The sequence below is a fragment of the Lacerta agilis genome, chromosome 5, assembly GCF_009819535.1.
Source record: "Lacerta agilis isolate rLacAgi1 chromosome 5, rLacAgi1.pri, whole genome shotgun sequence".
In the NCBI taxonomy this organism is placed as follows: Eukaryota; Metazoa; Chordata; class Lepidosauria; order Squamata; family Lacertidae; genus Lacerta; species Lacerta agilis.
The window spans coordinates 81,589,357-81,609,225 of record NC_046316.1 but is presented as its reverse complement, the minus strand read 5'-3'; the positions used below and the strand labels follow the sequence as shown (position 1 = coordinate 81,609,225).

Here is a 19,869-nt window from a genome sequence, read left to right as displayed (position 1 = left end):
GCTAGATGATACATGAAATGTGGAGTTACATTTCTCATTCTCTCATATATATATATATATGAATGAAAGAAAAAGGCAGCTGGAGGGGGTGTTAACCCTTACCTCCTGCACTGTGTTCCTAATTAAAATTGCCCTCTCTACTGAAGCTGTTCCTCCAGGCCAGTAAGGCAACTCCCATTAGCACCAGAGGGCGCTTCCTTCATTCTGAACACAGCAGCTGTGTATGGTGGGTGGGTGTGATCCTAGTTGCCATCCCCTTGGATGGGAGGTTGCCTGCTCTTGCTGGAGTTGCACTGCCTCTGAAGGAGCAGATACACAGATTGGAGGTACTTCTGGATCATTTGCTGTCGCTTGAGGCTCAGGTGGCCTCAGTGACACAGAATGCCTTCCATCAGCTTTGGCAGGTGACCATGCACAGGGACATGTCCCCTATCTGCACAGGGACAGCCTAACTACCGTCGTCCGTACTCAGGTAACCTCTAGGTTAGATTACTACAATGTGTTATGCGTAGGACTTCCTCTGAAGACGGTTCGAAAACTTCAGAATTTGGCAGCCAGGTTGCTCGCTAGGGCAAGACCCTTTGAACATATTGCAATGATCCTTCCCAAGTGACAGAGGCGTGAAGCAGATTGTATGGTGAAATAGCAGAATGGCTCATAGCAGAATGAACGGCAATGTACTGTGTTGGCATGCACACCAATGGGCAATGAGAATGCTATTGCTTCCTGAATTTTTAGTGAGTTTCTAGTGGGAATGGAGCTATTAACTGCTGTATTCCCAGTAGAAGCACTCTGAGTACACCAAGGCTTGTGGAGTAGGAGTTTGTGGCCGAATCCTTCCCACCATTGTATAACTGGGAAAGCTAAGTGATTCCTTTATTTCTTTTTTCCTAGGGTCGCCATGTCAAAACAGGACAGCTTGCAGCTATTAAAGTCATGGATGTCACCGGGGTAATGTATTATTCTTTTCTTGACTTTATGATCATGTAATCTACTGAGCAATGTGCAGCTCTGTCAAATATTGAAACCTCAATTTTGCTGTCCATTGGTTTCCACAGCAAGAGGACACCCATGGACTTGGATGGGAATGGAAGTGGGCCCCTTTTTGTTTAAAAAGCAACGATTGGCATGCTCAGTCAGCAGCAGGCTCACCGTCATGGAAGAACCTATAGTTGACCCTCAAGTTGCTGTGCTGCGGCTCATTGTGAAGCTAGCTTGGATAGGAAGCTGCCTTATTCTGTGTCAGACACTTTGCCCATCTAGCTCAGTTTTGTCGGCACTGACCTGCCAGCACCTTTCCAGGTTTTCAGGCAGGGAAGAATCCCAGGCCTACCTGGAAATGCTGGGGATTGAACCTGGGACCTTCTGCATGCAAAGCAGAGGCTCTGCTTATGAGCTATGGTCCTTCTGTGCTCAGTTTGATGAGCAAGCAGGACGTCGACAAGGAGGTGCAGACACTGCCACTTGCTTGGCCAACCTCGTTTTCCAGCATCAGTCAACTATGCCTGCTTTGATTGGCTGTCGCTGTACCATTAGTTTAGCTGAGAGGTATGAGTGGCTGTCCTAAGCTGGCAGGCTTGTTTTGTCTTTGCTCTGCCCCTTCCCCAGATGCTTTCGAGGGATAATTATGCAGAATCTGTTCAAATGCATAGCTTGAGAAAATAAATGAATCTCTTCTATTCCTTTACCTCTCGCATGGTACTAGTCCTCAGGGTGTCACCTTACTAGATGGCATTCTTCCACCCAGGATTGAGCTGGAACTCACTGGATCAAGAAACACTGCTCAGAATGAGATTTTTTTTTTTTACCAATAGCAATAGAAATATGTATGCCGCAACTCGGTGCGTGGAAACCTTTGATATTCTGAGCACTGGATTGTTTCACCTTGCAAGAACCCAGAGTTGGGTGCCTTTAGCTGTTGTGTGGCTAGAAGATGCATTGCAGAAAATGCATAAATATGGTCACTGAGGAATTTGCATGACAAAAAAGGAACAGGGATTTTCAAGGTATTAAGCTTGTTATTCCCTTAATAGGAGGAAAATAAACTACGCGCTTGCCAATAGGCCACAGGGGAAGAAAGTGTAGAATTGCTAAAGCTTTCGGAAGCATAAGCACTTCAGGGTTTACTTAATAAGAGTCTTAATTCACGAAAAATCACACACCATATTTTTAAGCCTCATTCTCAAATTTTGTGCCTGAAAATGCAGCGTGAGATTTCAGGGAGAGCTTGTATTAAAAAGAACACAATTAAATATGGGATTTAAGCCAATCCCCTTCTCTATTCCCCCCCCCCCGGCCCCCCATGCACATCCATCCACTCTGTCACTTACACACTCACACTCCCTTCTCGGAACTTTGTGGATTCTTCTGGCTCGCACTTGCTTTGTCTTCTGGCAGCCATTTTTCTTTTGGCTCAGACAGAGAAGTTTCAATCACACCTTGGAAGTGGAATGGAATCCGTTCCAGAAGTCAAACCAAAGTGCGGCTTCTGATTGGCTGCAGGAAGCTCCTGCAGCCAATCAGAAGCCCCGTCAGATGTTCGGCTTCCAAAAACAGTTCGCAAACCGGAACAGTCACTTCCGGGTTTGTGGCATTCGGGAGCCAAAACATTCGAGAACTAAGCTGTTCGGAAACCAAGGTACTATTGTATACAGGTGCCCATACCTGGCTCCTGGTTCAACAATAGATTGGAACGGGAACTTTAAGCCTGGCAGCTTTTAGAATAAACAGCAGATTTTCGTCGGGATAGGTGTAACCGCATGTCACTTGACTCCAAATCTTCAGATGACATCAACCAGTGGTTCCAATTGGATGCCAAAATGGTGCTCACTTCCCTCAAGTCTCATCCCACCCAGCCAGCTTGGAAGGATACCACAGTCCAAAATAATATTGTTTAATACCCTTTAAGAAATGTCCAGGAGTCTACAAATAATGATGATTGAAAATGGCTTGCCATTCACTGGGAAGCAGGGCTAGCCTCAGTTTGAGGGGGGTCCTTGGAGAAAGGCACACTTTGATCAAAGGAACAGGTTGCTGAGAGAATTGTTAATTTCCTGATTGCCTATTTCCTACCAGACAAGGTTCAAGCTTCTTCTGTTAATTCACAAAGCCCTAAACTCCTTAGGCCCAAAGCACTTTAAGGACTGCCTCATTACTTATGTTCCACCTTGATCACTGAGATTTTTGGATGGGGCTCTTTTCATGCCCCACCCCCATGCCCCTAGGGTTCAGTTGGCTTTCAGCAAGGACCAAGCCTTTAATCTGGCATACCCTGACCTGGGAAACCTTGCCAACAGAAAATGCAGCATGAATCATCCCAGCTTTCTTCTAGCTGTCTTCTAAAAATGCCAAATGCCGCAAACCTGGAATGTTTCGGTTTGTGAATTATTTTGTTTCGGTTTGTGAATGTTTTTTGGAAGCTGAACGTCCAACGCAGCTTCCGTGGCTTCCGAATGAGTGCAGGAACCTCCTGCAGCCAATTGGAAGCCGCGCCTTGGTTTTCGAACGTTTTTGGAAGTCAAGCAGAACGGATTCCTTTCGAGAACCAAGGTACGGCTGTAAAATAAATTATACATTGTTGCAACTAACATACTATCCATATTGAACTTTAATTGCTCTCAGTTTAAACATCCAGGCTGCAGTCCTAGGCATAGCATTGCTTTAATAAACTGAATTCAGTGTTAGAAACTGAGATATGAAAGTTAGGAGCTAAGTGGCACCTTAAACCTAGGTTATGGGCGCCACAATGGAATGTCTGGGCGTGCTTTTTTAATAACAAGAATACAAAGCTGAAAATGAATAAACTGCCTCTAAGATATTATGTTCATTTTTCACATGGTCTAGTCCTCATCTGAAGACTGCAAAAAAACAAAAAAACAGCCATACTTCCCCTGCCTGCCCCCCTAATATTCTTATGAGGGTTCCTTCTTCAGTCTTCAGAGAGTGGCTGGAAGTGTAGAGGCAGAAAAAGGCCCTCCTTTTATTCCAGCAGTGGCAGCTTTTAATCTGCAATCCTAGGCTCAGTACTGCGCCCAGAGCTCAGAAACTGCTCGCATTAATGAAATTCCCTGTCACAAAACGCGCCTCGAACAATGGGAGTTTCGAACTCTGAGTGTCTTGTATCCAGAGGTTGCTTCTGCTGGTGGAAGGAGTCTTCTTCATTGGCAGAAACCTTGTCCATTCACAGATGGGAGCCTTTGGATACGACCAACCCAGTGCGCTTAGCTTTCCGTGGCATTTCACTGGCACGCAACTTTATGTACTGAGATTGTGAATGAGGATTTTTCATTATAAGAAAGGGAGAAGGGTTGGGGAGGGATGAAGATAAAAATGAACCAATTATGATTAAGACGAAGAGAAATAATGCCTGGAAATAAGCCTGTTGTTGATTTGGTGACACTGATTATATTTCTTTTTTATCCAGGATGAAGAGGAAGAGATTAAGCAAGAAATTAACATGCTAAAGAAATATTCGCATCACCGAAATATTGCTACTTACTATGGTGCTTTCATTAAGAAGAACCCCCCAGGAATGGATGATCAGCTTTGGGTATGTAATGTTTCCTTCCTCCTCTTCTTCTTTTTACAAACAGCGTTTATTTTCTTTGGCTTATCTCCATGGGATATTCAAAATCCCTGTGACATTTCACAGAAAACCACGAAGGACTTATTGTTTCCTTGCCTCTGGAATCTGTGCGCTTCCTTTTTAAGGGCTGTGTTTCTCAGATGCTCTAGATCACCTGCATATTGCTGTAAAGAAACAAGACTTCCATTTCTTCTAGCATAGCTTAAGGTTTGAAGTAGACACTGTTTCTGTAAAAAAATATTGCGCATTAAGAATGTGACAAAAGAAGCAGCAGCTGGATCAGACCAAAGAGCTATCTAGTACTACAACATCATATTCTCACAGTAGTCAACCTGCAAGCAGAACTTGTGTTTAACAGTGCTGTGTTCAATTGTGGTCCCCAGCAAGTGGTATTCAGAGGCATATTGCATCAGATTCTGGAGCTATTTAATCTTCTCCATGAATTTGCTGAAAAGCCTTTTAAAGCCCTCCCTGTCGGCTGCCATCACTCCATCCTCTTACGGCGAATACCATAGTTTGATTATGCACCGTGAGAATAACTGCTTCCTTTTGTCCTGAGTCTTTCAGCATTCAGCTTCATTGGATGCCCCCAAATTATTATATTATTCGGGTGGTGGTGGAAATTCTCCCAATTCTCTTTATCCACATCATAGACAATTTTACACACTGGTTCTCACACGCCTCCCTTACTCACCCTTTCCCTAAACTTAAAAGTTGCAAATCATAGAATCAGAGAGTTGGAAGGGACCCTGAGGATTAGGTAGTCCAGCCCCCCGAGATGCAGGAATATGCAGCTGTCCCTTACAGGAGATCGAACCTGCAACCTTGCTGTTATCAGCACCATGCTCTAACCAACTGAGCTATATTGTAACCTTTCCTTGTAGGGGAGTTGCTCTAGTCCCATTTGACTGCCCTTTTCTGGATTCTTCTCCAGCTCTACAATATTCTTCTTTGAGGTTCAGCAACTGCAGTTATATATAGTATTCCATGCTAAATAAAACCTGTAGGGTGTTAAATGCTATAGGGTACAGGTTTGACACCTGTGTCATGTCTGCCCTGTGCCCCCTTGCACTCCATAATCTCTAGCACAATTTGTCACCTGTGTTGACATCAGTGTGAACCCTGGATTGAATGTTAACAGTGGTAGCCTGGCGCAGGTTTTGCAAATATGGGGCCCATTTGTGAATCAGATGACTCATTCAGAAGGTATCCTTTGGGCCCATAGTTGAAAGCAGCACTGTGTATTTTGACCCACGTGATTCACTAAACCACCACGTTTTTAGTTGCCTGATTGAATTAGAAGTCGTGAGAATTCTGCCCTTCCTGCTCTGGAGATAAAAATGCTTGTTTATTTCCCCCTCTTGTCTTTGTCGGAATAAAACTCCTTGCTGATAACGCCCAAGTTATTCTCTTTATCAACTCTCGGATGAAGTGGTACAAGAAATAATAATAGTGAAAAGCCAGAGTTCTTTCAGTACAGATTAGAATCTCTTCGAAAGAGCAGGTTTCCGACACATTTTATTGTCACCATCCTTGAAGTGCATCTTTCTATTTTCACTGCACACATTTTATAATATTTGTAATTTTCATGAAAATGTTCTGTAATTGCTTTTCGCTTGCCATAAGCTGCCCTGAGCGGAGGAAAGGCAGGTACAGGTGCTCTGAATAAACAACATTAAAGTGCAAGACAACACAACCCCTTGTCAGGCTCCAGGGATAGAGACCCAGTGGGTGTAGTTTGCTGTCCAAGCCAACCCCCATAACAAGTTCCGTAATAGAGTTGGTTTTCTTTGACAGTGAGGTCTTCACGGTTATAGAGCCTAGGTGCACTCAGGCATAGCCAGGGTGTTACGTACAAAATCCAAAAGAGGAATGTTACATCAGCGAATGGAACATCTCACTTTATTGTTCTTAGAAAACACTGCTTTCATTTTCTTTTAAGAGAGAAACTGAGGATTAAAAATAAATAAATTCCACCTTGGTTAAAATTTAGTAAGATCGCCAGGAGACAGGCGAAATTTCTACAAGGGTTGGATTCGTCTCACGAATCCCTGGCCTGTTGTGTGAACGTAAGAATCAGGAGAACAGGGTTTGAAGGATCCATTTTAAGGCCTAGCCAAGTCCTGTGCAGAGCTTGTCTGAAGTCCCTGGTCAGCTGGGAGGCACAGGGTGTTCTTGGCATGACAGTGTAAATCCGGCAGGGCTGTGACAGGGCTCCATGACCTGCTTAGACCTCCAAGGCCTAGGGCAAGTGTACTCGGCTGCACCATACCTCTGCATGGGCCTGGGCCTAGATCAGGGTAGCTAAACAATTGTCATCCAGAGGTTATTTGGAGTACAGTGCCCATCATCACTGACCATTCACCACGCAGGCTGGGACTGATGGGAGTTGGAGTCCAGCAGTGCCTTTGGAGCCATCCCTGACTAACCACTCCTGGCCTATGAACACTTTCAAGCATTGAGATCAGAACAATAGGGGGACTCTCTGTTCCCCCACCACAGACCTGCCTCCCTTCTTCTTTACCCTTGCCTTTCCTCACTTCAACTCTGCCTTGCCTTGCTTTGCCTCACCTCCCATATTTCTATATTGCCTTGCTTGAATAAATCCCACCAGCAGCCGTGGGAGATGCTAACTTTGGCAGAGGGGAAGCACCATCCTTTTTATATTATTCCATGGAAGCTGGAAGAGGTGAAAACTGTAGAATTTGGGCCGTTTTTTCAGAGCCTGGAATGTAAAAAAACAAAACAAAAGGAAGAGAATAAAAATAGATGGATGTGTGTATAAATATAGTGGATAAATATAGATGGATGTGTGTACATTTATTAGTGCATTAATTAGAGCCATTCACTCAGGTATGCTTTACACTCTGTTACACCTCTAGAGCCCAGGGCACATTGCGGACATGAAATAAAATTTCTCTCCCAAATACTCATAAAGTAGACTGCCCTGCAAATATAAATCCCTCCACTCTTTAACATCCAATTAGCTGTACAGTGTCCAATGACCACATGCTCAGTTTATTAAATCAGACTCAATAGCTCACCAGATTGTTCTCCTTCCACCCCTTTGGCTTTTGTCTTTTTGGAAGGGGTGGTTGGGAGGGCTCCATCCTGTTCCCCTATCCTCATTTTTAGTGATCTTCATCCCACACGATTACTCTCCTTTGCCCTACCTGGACTTGCCTTGTTAGATTTAATGAGATCATAGCAGCAGGCGTCTAACATTCTGGGGCCTTGTCTTAAGTAATACCTTTTTAGGAACAATGGGAGAAATTAATGCTAAGGGTTACCAAACAGAGTAAGGGGTACAAAATTAAAAATCCATTCCATTCGCATTGGTATTCCAGAGCCTCTTCTAGAAATGTTATTGCAAGCTGTGGAGCCCTTCTTTAATTTCAATATGTTAACACAAAAGCATACATCCGCAAGGTAATATAGGTGCCATTCTGCTTTATGTTTGTCATCTGTCCTTGCTGTCTAGGGTGGATTGAAGTGATTAACTGAAAGGCACTGCCATGCATGTACAATGGCGTTGGCTTTTTCGCTGCTCGTCTGCTGTTTGCAGAGTTGCAGTGTTCAGGCAGACAGAGAGCTCCAGGCTGGTGAAAGCTGGGGGCAGAACGCTGGTGACAGAGCCGCTCCCCAGAGGGGATGAGGCTCATGCCTTCCTGTCTAAGGATGGATTGCTTCCATGGCAACCCTCAGAGTTTAGATTTAGAATGGTTGGTAGATTCATAATGAGAGGCTGGGTGGGGGCTGAGAGGGGGGAAATGCATATGCAGAGCATGCAACAGAGATATATTCTTGGTAGGGTGGGGTAGATTTGCCAGGATTCCCGTTCTTCTTCCACCATGGAACTGAGATGACCATGGCTAGTAATTTCCCCCAAACCGTGTGGCTGATAAGAGAGCACTGTATGTTATACAATCTGTCAGAGGCTAAAATGGCACCAGTCTGCATTATTATTTTTCAACATCCAGTGGCCAAATCTGAAGCTAGCTGATCAGCAAGCTCTCATATGACCCTGGGCCCTTGTTTCACCCATCTTGCGATGGCTCCTTCTAATTGGGAGCCAGTAAAGTATCCCAGGCTGCTGGTTGCCAGTTGCCAGTCAACTGCTGCCACTGAGGACCTCTGAAGGCAAGAGAGTGGGGCCTATCTGCTGGAACTTGCTCACTCCACAGTGACCAAGTGGACTTGGGCTGGACAGACCTTTAAATACAGGACTTTGTTCTGTAAAGTAGGACACATGGCTACCTTGCATCTTCCGGTGGGAAGGAAAGGAGTACAGGTACTAGAAACCTGCAGATGGTAAACAGTATTGGGCTGGGCCCATTTTGTTTTGTTTTCCTCAGCAGCGCAGCTCTGGAGGGCATGGGGAACAGCCTTCTTTACCTTTGCCAAGTCCTACTTCCATCTTTGTACTTCTCCCTCTCAGCCATGAGTACAAGAAAGTACAACTGTTCCAAACATAGAACGTTGAAGTGATGGTGTCTTTGCGAATAGCCTGCAGTCTCTTTGTGTAGAGGCAAAGAAGTGCTGTTGTTGTTTCTAAATCAGGCACCCATTTTGGTTTGGGCGAATCTGTGTTTTAATGTAGTCGGGAACACTTTGTCACATTTGCCATTATTATTGACACCTCTTTCATTTAATACGTTCATGACACGGCTAATTGGAAATGCCTTGGTTTTTAGCAACAAGTGCTTACAGTAGTGTCCTATTGAGATGGCAGCCTCTTTGAATCAACATTCCACCATCTGTGTCAATGACAAAATTGACGGTTCAACAAAATATTTTTCTGAATTTCCCCCCTAGCTTTTGACGGCTATGTTTTTTAAACCTTGACTGTGCATTTTATTATGGTACCGATTCTTTTGGCTTCATTATTGATGTTTTACTGCTGTTATTTTCGTTGTGTTCTGTGATTTGCCATGATCAGATTTATTTTTTATGTAAACTGTTTTGAGGTGACGGGGACATAAGCAGATATAATAATGAAAATAATAATACCCTTCTGTATGTTCTGGATCTTTAGAGGAGCACCAAAAAACAGAGTGATGTGAAACCCTTGTAGGTTTAGCTGACTTAATTTCTGGGATGCTTCTGTATATTTAGAAGCTTCCAATACACCAAGACAACAGGTTGCTTCATGTGTATCTGGTCCATGGGGTCACGAAGAGTCAGAAACGACTAAACGACTAAACAACAACAAAACATTAATTGAATTTAATCTCACATTTAAAAACACAAATTAGCATGAGGTGGACCTATGTGTCCCAGTTATTCAAAGTTCAGCATTCTGGCTGCAAGCCCATTATCACAGAACATCGCTTCCATGCTCTTGTGAACAAACAGTATTCCCAAACCCTGTGGGCAGAATTCACATACCTTTCTGCTGTGGTTTGGCAGCAACCACAGCACCGGCATCTACATATCTCTACAAGAAATGTGTAAAAGTAGCTCTTCTGTTTGGAGCAGGGTGGAAGCAAAATGGAAATTTGAGAACGGTCAAAAATGTCGCTGGAGGGAGGGAGTTCTACAAGATTAAACAGTTCTGCCTTGCTCTTACAGATCATATTGCCTTTATTCTATTAAATTATATTATTCAAGTTAGGTGTGATACCACATTAAGCCTGTATTATGTTCTGAAAGGACAGTCTGTTAACTAAATCACCTGAGCAATTTGACCAGGTCTGGCAGTTTCATTCCTCATTGCATTTAGATAAAGGTAAGGCTACTTCTGAAATTGTGAAGGGATACAGACATAGGCATAGACACATACTGTTGACTTGCAACTTACACAATTTCAGCTTCACGTGCTTGGCTGCAGGGGGAGGGGGTCTGCAAGTGAAACACCAGCAATCTTACCTGCCATTGCGCTCGCCTTCGGATAGTGTTCAGGGGTGCAGGGAGAGTGTGTGTGTGTTTTTTTACGGTTCATTTCCCAGTTTTTAAAGGGTTGTTTTGACTATACATGATTTCGGCTTTACACTCTATCCCTGGAACATAGCTTCAGCATAAGATGAGAGTCGTGTATGTATGATAACTGTTGGCCTTCTTAAAAAGTGAAACAGGGCATTCATTTACAGTGCAATCCTATACATATCTATTAAGAAGTAAGCCCCACTGAGTTCAATGGGACTTGCTCACACATAACTGTGTGTCAGATTACATCATTAGGTATATGCACACAGCCTGCCACTTGAATATACTGTGACCCCTTACTTTGCATAGCCTAGTAGTTGCATCACCTTGCATAGCCTAGTTATTTTGCATAGCCTAGTAGAGACATCACCTTGTCGACAAAGGTCCATATAGTTAAAGCCATGGTTTTCCCAGTAGTGATGTATGGAAGTGAGAGTTGGACCATAAAGAAGGCTGATCGCCGAAGAATTGATGCTTTTGAATTATGGTGCTGGAGGAGACTCTTGAGAGTCCCGTGGACTGCAAGAAGATCAAACCTATCCATTCTGAAGGAAATCAGCCCTGAGTGCTCACTGGAAGGACAGATCCTGAAGCTGAGGCTCCAATACTTTGGCCACCTCATGAGAAGAGAAGACTTCCTGGAAAAGACCCTGATGTTAGGAAAGATGGAGGGCACAAGGAGAAGGGGACGACAGAGGACGAGATGGTTGGACAGTGTTCTTGAAGCTACCAACATAAGTCTGACCAAACTGCGGGAGGCAGTGGAAGTCAGGGGTGCCTGGTGTGCTCTGGTCCATGGGGTCACGAAGAGTCGGACATGACTAAATGACCAAACAACAGTAGTTGAATACTTGTGTCTTTGAAGTCAGAATGTTCGATAAAAGATTGTGTTGTGCATCTGGAGCAAACTTTCAGAAATTCCTGTTTTCTGACTGACTGGTGGGAAAGCATAGATTTATACAGCTATGTCCTTTAAAAGAAGTATGCCTATTTTCAAGAAAGGTGTCTCAAAGTGACATACAACAATGTTTTAAGTCAAAACCCATTGTGGAAAACCAGAATCCAAGGCCAAACAAAATTGCAGCCAAAAGTCAGTTCAAACAAACATATCCTTCGCCTACCAGTGAAAATATGGGAAGTTAGGGGCCAATTATATTTCTTCTTAGGAGGTGTTTTTCAAGGAGCCACAGGTGCTTCTAGTGGAGACCAAATTTAGTTTTTTCCATAGAAAGGAATCTGAAGCAGGAACTTACTTCTAGATCTTGATGTGATTGTTCATACTCCACACAACATTCTTCTTTCTTCCTTAGAGAAAACCAAACCTTCCTTCAAACTCTCACATGTACACAGAAGGAAGGAATGACATTGACCCCTGCTGGTTTCTAAAGCTTTTATAGAAACTATTAGATCTCAGAAATCTGTATTCAAATCCATTGTGAATCATTAACTCCACGGGAGACCTGAGTGTTCCTATCTTTCACCTTCAGTTCCTGATCTGTTAAATAGGGATATTTATTATCTGCTACCTCCTGAAGTTGTGGGGGAAGGATGAGATTGGCATTGTATAGTGTGCAGCTTGCTCCAAAATGTTGCAGAAATTATATAACCAGTAAAAACACCCTTTTTCTCAAGAAGGCGGTTCTGACATCCTGTTTGTATTCTTCCAGATTTTCAAACTTCCCAGGCCAAGGGAAACTTGAAAGTGGAAAGATTGCCATTATTTAATGATTGCTTTTCTCTTTCAGCAGTATTGCCTGTTGCCAACTGCAGTGTGTTTCACTGGGTTATTGCAACCTGGAGGATGCTTTCTGTTTAATTATAATAATTGCACTTTTGTTTCCTTTGCCAGCTGGTGATGGAGTTTTGTGGTGCTGGCTCTGTCACTGATCTGATCAAGAACACAAAAGGGAACACTTTGAAGGAGGAGTGGATTGCCTACATCTGCAGGGAGATTTTACGGGTACGTGACCAAAATGGGCTTAACCACCTTTCAGCCTGTCATTGACAGCAAATGTTGCCTAGGTTCAGTGTGAACACAATGCTACTTCCGACCAAGCAGTGGTTTGCAAACCAGGGGCCAGGTTTGGGAATGCCTGCTGCCCCTCTCTAGCACAAATTACCACTCTTCCCTTCTCACTCACAGACTTAACCGTGGTTTAGCGTCACACCTGTACTGATAATTGCAGATCTTGATTAAGACAGCAGTCTTGGCTAGTGTTAAGAAAGGTTAGTTTCTGTGAGGATGTAACACTAAACCATGGTTCCAGCAAGCAGTGGAAAGGAGTGGGAACCTGACCTGGAAAAGCGAATGAGGAACAGGGAGAGTACAGAATCCCAAAGCTAGTTCCTGATTTGTAAACCATAGTTTGCATGGAACCAACATTCTGCCTGTGCTGAGTCTCTGCTCTGGTTTTTAATGCATAGAAAAGAGACATAATCTGGAAGATGGCTCCTGAGGTTTTGTGGCTAGTCATAAGAGAAGTTTGTAGGTGCCTGTAGGTATAAATGATTCATAGTCACTTAAATATGATGTATAATGAATGAGTGAGGGTCAGTTGCCTTTCTTTCTTTCTCCCTCAACTTTTAAGCCTGTTCTTTCTTTCTTAGGAAAAAAAAATCCTTCTTTAATATTAATAGGAACAAAGGTCTGTCTAAATTATATTCAATTTCTTTTTAGGAAAATGGGGGGAAAGAGAAAATGCATTTTTAGGGCTTTTCAAATGACAGTTTATTGTGGAAATTGTGCTGTTCATATATGCGGGTTTTTCATACCATCTGTGTGACAATGGAGTCATCAAAATTACATTTAATCCAGATTTCCTCTTACTGTGGGAAATCTGTTAAATAAAAATACTGCATTATACATCCCCAGTCAGTCACAGTTGCACTTGGTCATGTGCGGTGATGTTTGGGGTAATTTGCCTTCATCACCACATCCCTAGGTCCATTAGCATTATGTGTGAACATAGCCTATGGATTGAAGTGGTCCTCAGGCTAGGTCTTGCGGTGGAACCCTCTCCAAGGAGCAAACCTTTTTAAAGTCAAATCAAACCAAGGCACATTTCATGTTAAGGAGGTAAACACCAGCTTGAGGGGAGTTGTGCTATTAAAATAGCAAGTTGAAATTCTTCACTGTAATAATTTCTTTTATAGCTTGGGATATGTGACTCCTTTACCCTTGAAGACAGCAGCTGCTGCCCAAAGGTTACTCAGTCCTTATCCACCTAATCTACATAGTGTTTTCACATTGCAGTTGGATCACTCAGGTAATGCCCCAGCTTTGCAAGGACAACCATCATGTGAGATCAGCAATAATGAAAACACAGTCACAGATGCTTAGCAGTCTCAAGCTAGCAAAACACTAAAGTGCTTCACTTTAGTGCATGAGTGATCCACATGACTCAAATGTGGATGCTTCTAATATGCTTTTAGCTCCATAGAGGGTTAAGTCACTAGTACGAAAGAGAGGAAGCAGCGCAATGTTCACCCTGAAAATGAAAATGGGATCTGAACACTCCCCAAATGGCACTTGGTATCTGGTGGTGACAAAGCACTTGCTCATTTACAGTAAACACCCCCAGACTGCAGTCCTTTAGCAATTTGATAGGAAAGGCAAGTGACCTGCGGCTAATCAGCTATTGTATTGACTTTCTCATTTCTGTCTCAGGAAGCCACAGCTACCCAGGCTAGGGTTTAAATTTACAAGCTTGGAAAGTCAGTTTCCTAAAATAGTCCACAAGCAATGAGTCATGTTCTGACTGTTGAACCATTCCACCAGTGCCTCATCTTTTGGATGTCAAAAGATGAGCTAACTCCATCTTTTCAGTCGGCTGATAATGCAGGCATCTGGGGATGTGTGTCATCATAATAATGTGTAAAGTGAGTTCTGTTTTGAATCAGCAGCTCCCACAGTTTGCAAAGCCTCAGTGTGATGCACAGGGAAATTACCTGATCTTATGACTCCGTCTCTGAATCAAAGTTTGGGAACCCCCCCCCCCCAACCCCGGACTTTCTTCCCCCTATACTTCACGTCTCACGTGAACATCCCTCATTCCTTTTTCTGTTCTGATTGTGACTACAGTTAGGTTTGCATCTGCACCAACATTTTCGCTAAACGGTAATTAGCACCAAGGAACAAGTTAAAGCCATGATCAGAAGTGGGTTTGTTTACTAATTACACTTAAGTGAGAATGTGATGCAAGGTTATTCTAAGCCATTGCTGTCTCCGGAACTGAGAGGGAATGGGGAATACTTGTCGAAAAGGGGATGAGGGAGAGAGAGGAGCATATAAACCCAAAGGGTGCTTCTTGACATTCTCACCATACTTTTCACCTCTAAAGCCCTAAACGGCCTCGCCCAGTATACCTGAAGGAGCGTCTCCACCTCCCTCGTTCAGCCTGGACACTGAGCTCCAGCTCCAAGGTCCTTCTGCTGGTTCCCTCACTGTGAGAAGTGAGGTTACAGGGAACCGGGCATAGGGCCTTCTCAGTAGTGGCACCTGCCCTGTGGAATGCCCTTCCATCGGATGTCAAGGAAATAAACAACTATCTGACTTTTAGAAGACATCGGAAGGCAGCCCTGTTGAATGAAGTTTTTAATGTTTGATGTTTTATTGTATTATTATTATTATTATTATTATTATTATTATTATTATTATTATTATTCTGTTGGGAGCCGCCTGGAGTGGCTGGGGAAACCCAGCCAGATGGGTCGGGTATAAAAATAAATTATTATTATAATTGGGTAGTTGAGGCCAAGCCATTGAATCTTAGCTTGCATGTGTTCCAAACCCAGTGCATGTGTTACTTTTACCATAGGGCCTGGTATTCTGTTGGCAAACATCCCACCATTTAATAAAATGCACTGTGTTATTTCAACCCATGGTGGTCCCAGGTTATGCGGGGGGCTAATCTAGACCTGCACAGACTGTGACCCGCCAGGCATGTCAGAAAGCCTGTAAGGGAGTTGTCTGCCCTCCTCCTCCTGCAGTCTTAGAAAGGCAACAAAACCTGGAAGCTGCATTTGCTTTGGTGGGCTTCAAGTTGTGAAGTCCGTCAGAAGATTATGCAGCCAGTGTGAAGGGTTTCCCCCCTTGTGGATGCCAATCCCAGGGCAGAAGGAACAAAGCTGCTCTCAGATAACAGAAACCAGTCACTCTTGTCTTACACAGATTTAGATAACAGAAATCAGCAGGACAGGATCAGGTTTCTGACCGCACAGGACTCTGAGGATATAAATTACAGTCTGTTCATAAACCAAGAGTGCCAGAGAGAGAGAGAGAGAGAGAGGTTGGGTGAGAGATGGATATCTCTCCTTCCTGTTTGTTTTTGACCACCAGTGATAGTGCTTCAGGAGACTCCATCTTGAATGGACCATAGAGATGGGTTTTCCTGAGGAAAAATTGCAAGTGATTCTGTCTATTATTTATTATTCTTTAAATCTATAATATTTATGAACCTCCTCTTGGCCCATAAGTATCCAAACAGTGCATGGCAACTAAGGCATGGGATAATGCTCCACTACAACAATGTATATAAAACCCAAATAGGTAAACAGCGGCAGCACAAACTCTTAAAACAGCACAGGGCATGATGCTTAAACCGGGTGTTACATTCATCTCATTTACATGATTCAGCATTAAAACAGACAGTCAAATTAAATAATCAGAATAGAAGAGCAGTGGTGAACGCCACTTGCCAAAAGAGTTTAGATGATGTCTGGCCAAATACTTTTAGGGAGATGATGTGAGGAGCATCCCTTGGCAAACAGTTCCACAGTGCGAGTTGGGCCTTCACGAAGAAGGCCCTGTCCCTCCTTCTAGCAAATCTCATCTGATTTGAATGATGGTCTGTGGCATCCTCCTTGGATCTGAGGAAATGGGGAGAAATACAGGTGAAACTCGAAAAATTAGAATATTGTGGAAAGGTTCATTTCTGTCAGCAATTCAACTTAAAATATGAAACGAATGTATGAGATAGACTCATGACATGCAAAGCGAGATATGTCCAGCCTTGGTTTGTTATAATTGTGATGATTATGGCGTACAGCTGATGAGAACCCCAAATTAACAATTTCAACTTTGGGGTTTTCATCAGCTGGATGCCACAATCATCACAATTATAACAAATCAAGGCTTGACATACCTCGCTTTGCATGTCATGAGTCTATCTCATATATTAAACTCCAGTAGCTAATGAAAACAATTGCTTACATAAATGGACTTTTCCACGATATTCAAATTTTCGAGTTTCATCTATATATGGGAGAATTAAATGCTTCTCGGCCATCTTTACAGACGTATGCGTTGCAGTAATCTAAACAGGAGGTTACCAAGGAATGAGTGGCATGGTAAACCTAGCCTCTGCTGCCTCCTGGATATCAAACGGAAAGGCACAAACCCTTTGGCGCAACATGTAGGCCTAATGACTGCTGCTATAAACAAAGTGAACAAAAAGACAAATCTCTGCTTAAAAGGGAGGTGGTTGTTTTTCCCTTGTGGATAATATTGTTGTAGTTATGATGTATTAATATAATATAATATAATATAATATAATATAATATAATATAATATAATATAATATAATATAATATAATATAATATAATAATAATATAATATATAACAAACATTAACTGTTTCCCTCCAAAAGAATTACCCATGGCACCTTACAACGAATTTCACACTTTCTCCCTCTGACACCACAAAACATTAAATGCTGTATTTATTGCCAGCTGCCAGCAGTTTAGGGACCCTGAATTCTCTTTAAGAGACTGGCTCACTTAATCAGTATTGTTGATTTAATTCATTATTTTCACGCTTTGTGCTTATCTCCCCACCCAGGGCACTTTGTGTTTGCGAGAGTGTATACTCTACCTCTCCTTTGTATATTTATCAGTTCTGTATCCGAACTGGCCTCAATTTAAGCACAGTGACTTGGATCCTAAGACGGTAGCTCAAGGGAGCTGACAGAGTTGTCCTCTCGCATCCTCTCCTTGTCACCACCTGTACCCCGAAAAGCCACTCTCAGAGGTTGCAGAGAGCTTGTGAACAATGTCCGCTGGGGTGTGGGGACTGCTTGTGTGGGGGAGGAATCCCCCAATGAGGCTTTGATCCTAAGAGAAGTTAATTTGAGAACATTTGCGTAGAAAAAAGTTCTCATCCCCTCCTCACTCCAAATCAGCAGAAGGCTTGTAAAAATAGTGGCGTGCAATCTATGAATACAGTAAATATTCCCAACCAGCATTCTTCAGAGTTAAGAGGCAGTGCAGTTAAAGACTTGGGGTCTTCTTACCTGCTCTATTTGTAAATGTCCCTGAAGAAAATGCAGAGCCTTTATGGGCCTCTTCAAAACAAAACATTAAAAAGAAATGGTTTGCAAAACAGTGAACAACCCATGCAACAACATACCTATACCTTGAATCAGCTCATACCATATATGTACTTCATAAGGAGCCAAGACTGAAAAGCTTAGGGCTAATCCACCTTTCCCTACTCACTTTCCAGGCATTGTCAGTGCTTTGAAGCCCTGTGTCCAAGTATTCTCTCTCTCTCTTTTTGCTCCAGAGCTTTCCCCATGAAAACCCACTCTTTACTGCTGAATCGGAGCAAACTACATTTTGCTGAAAACCCAAATTGCCATTTGTTGCACTTCAGCATGTTCAAGGGGCATGTTTGTGTGGCTATATGAGATCCCAAGTGGGAATAGCAAAGGTCTCGGACTGAAACCTTGCAAAGTTGCTGTCAGCCGGAACAGGCAGAAGTAGACTTGGAGAATCACAGAATCATAGAATTGGAGGGGACCACAAGGGTTCTCTAGTCCATGGGTAGGCAAACTAAGGCCCAGGTCCCAGATCCAGCCCAATTGCCTTCTAAATCCAGCACCCGGACGGTCTGGGAATCAGCGTGTTTTTACATGAGTAGCATGTGTGCTTCTATTTAAAATGCATCTCTGGGCATAGGAATTCGTTCACCCCCCCCCCAAAAAAATAGTCCGGCCCCCCACAAGGTCTGAGGGACAGTGGACTGGCCCCCTGCTGAAAAAGTTTGCTGACCCCTGGTCTTGTCCAACGCGCCCCCCCCCCCCGCAATGCAGGAATCTTTTGCCCAATGTGGGGCTCAAACCCATGACCCTGAGATTCAGAGTCTCCAGCTCTACTGACTGAACTATCTCAGCTTAGACAGACCAGTGTTCTGATTTTTTATAAGGTGTCCTCGTAGGCTCAGGTGCTGTTAAAGAGCACAAATTTAACCCTAGAATCCAGAGTATATATTACATGCAAACCTCTTAGGTAACAGCACAGCCAGATTTCTGCATCCTTATTTTTTTAAAAATGCAGCCCTGGTGAAATATGAATAAAACGACTCATAAATGCTGCCAGTAGACAGTGAAAATATTTTTCATTTTGAACATATGAATGCTAATGTGAAATCTAAAGTAGATATGTATATAGCCATGAAAGCAAACCATACTTTACTAGAATTGCAATTTAGGTGGATATTATTTTTTTAAACCCTCCGTGGATGTGTGAAATAAAAATGGAGCCTACGAAAAATGAGAAGAATTAATGACCTAATAAAAAGGTACAAAGGCAAGCTATTTTACTTCTAGCTCTCAAGACAAGCTTTTAATGTGAGCTATGATTAGATTAGGGTCGCGTTCAAGCTACCTAGTAATTTGTGTGGCTGTTGCAGGTTTCTCCTCACTTCCCTGAGCATTTATTTCATCAATACATCATAGAATCTGGAATTTCAGTTTATTGATACTGAAACTAGCAAGAAGAAGCAAGTGTTTGTTGTTAGGATCACGAGTGGCTTCCTTGAAAAAGTGGCTAAAATTTGATTGCATTTCCCCCCATAGAAACAATGGAAGTTAAAAATGATTTGGTGTGTGGCTAGAAACAATTACCCATCTCCTGCCCCCCTCCGCCTCCCCTGCAAGCAGTGTATCTGGAACCAGTGTATTTTGGGGGGAGGGAATGCAGAGGTACGCATACCCCTAAACATTTTGTGAATCTTAAGTTTGGCTTCATTGAGGGGCAGTATTTCAATATGAGTAGGAAAATGAGAATATCCCTGGACATTTTTTAAGGAAAAAAAAGCATTGTCTGGAACCAATGGTATGTCATGATGCAACATTATTCCAACTGATGCACTCTGGGAAAATGTGGTGGTCTGACTGATAGCTGACTGCAGCTAACTCCCAGCCAATTCAAGGGAGCTTAAAAATCTCTGTAAAGGAGGAGAGAGAGATAGAAGGTAAGGTTATTGGCAAAGCACCTGTAGACATGAAAAGTAACAAATACTAAATGGCATTTTGGGGGACCACTTTGACTCCATCCTCTAATATATTTCCCCACCCCC

At 43.0% G+C, this 19,869-nt stretch overlaps 1 protein-coding gene across 8 annotated transcripts in view; it reads left to right on the top strand.

Moving 5' to 3' along the window:
* TNIK (TRAF2 and NCK interacting kinase) overlaps nucleotides 1-19,869 on the top strand; it is a 272,940-nt gene that overhangs the window by 137,927 nt on the left and 115,144 nt on the right. For all 8 annotated transcript variants that reach the window (XR_004426687.1, XM_033150660.1, XM_033150657.1 and 5 more), the window contains exons 3-5: nucleotides 895-951; nucleotides 4,424-4,549; nucleotides 12,360-12,470. Coding sequence is in view for 7 of the 8 variants with exons in the window: in XM_033150660.1 (XP_033006551.1) it covers nucleotides 895-951; nucleotides 4,424-4,549; nucleotides 12,360-12,470 (294 nt within the window). In the remaining variant the exon portion in view is untranslated. The remainder of the gene's footprint in view (nucleotides 1-894; nucleotides 952-4,423; nucleotides 4,550-12,359; nucleotides 12,471-19,869) is intronic.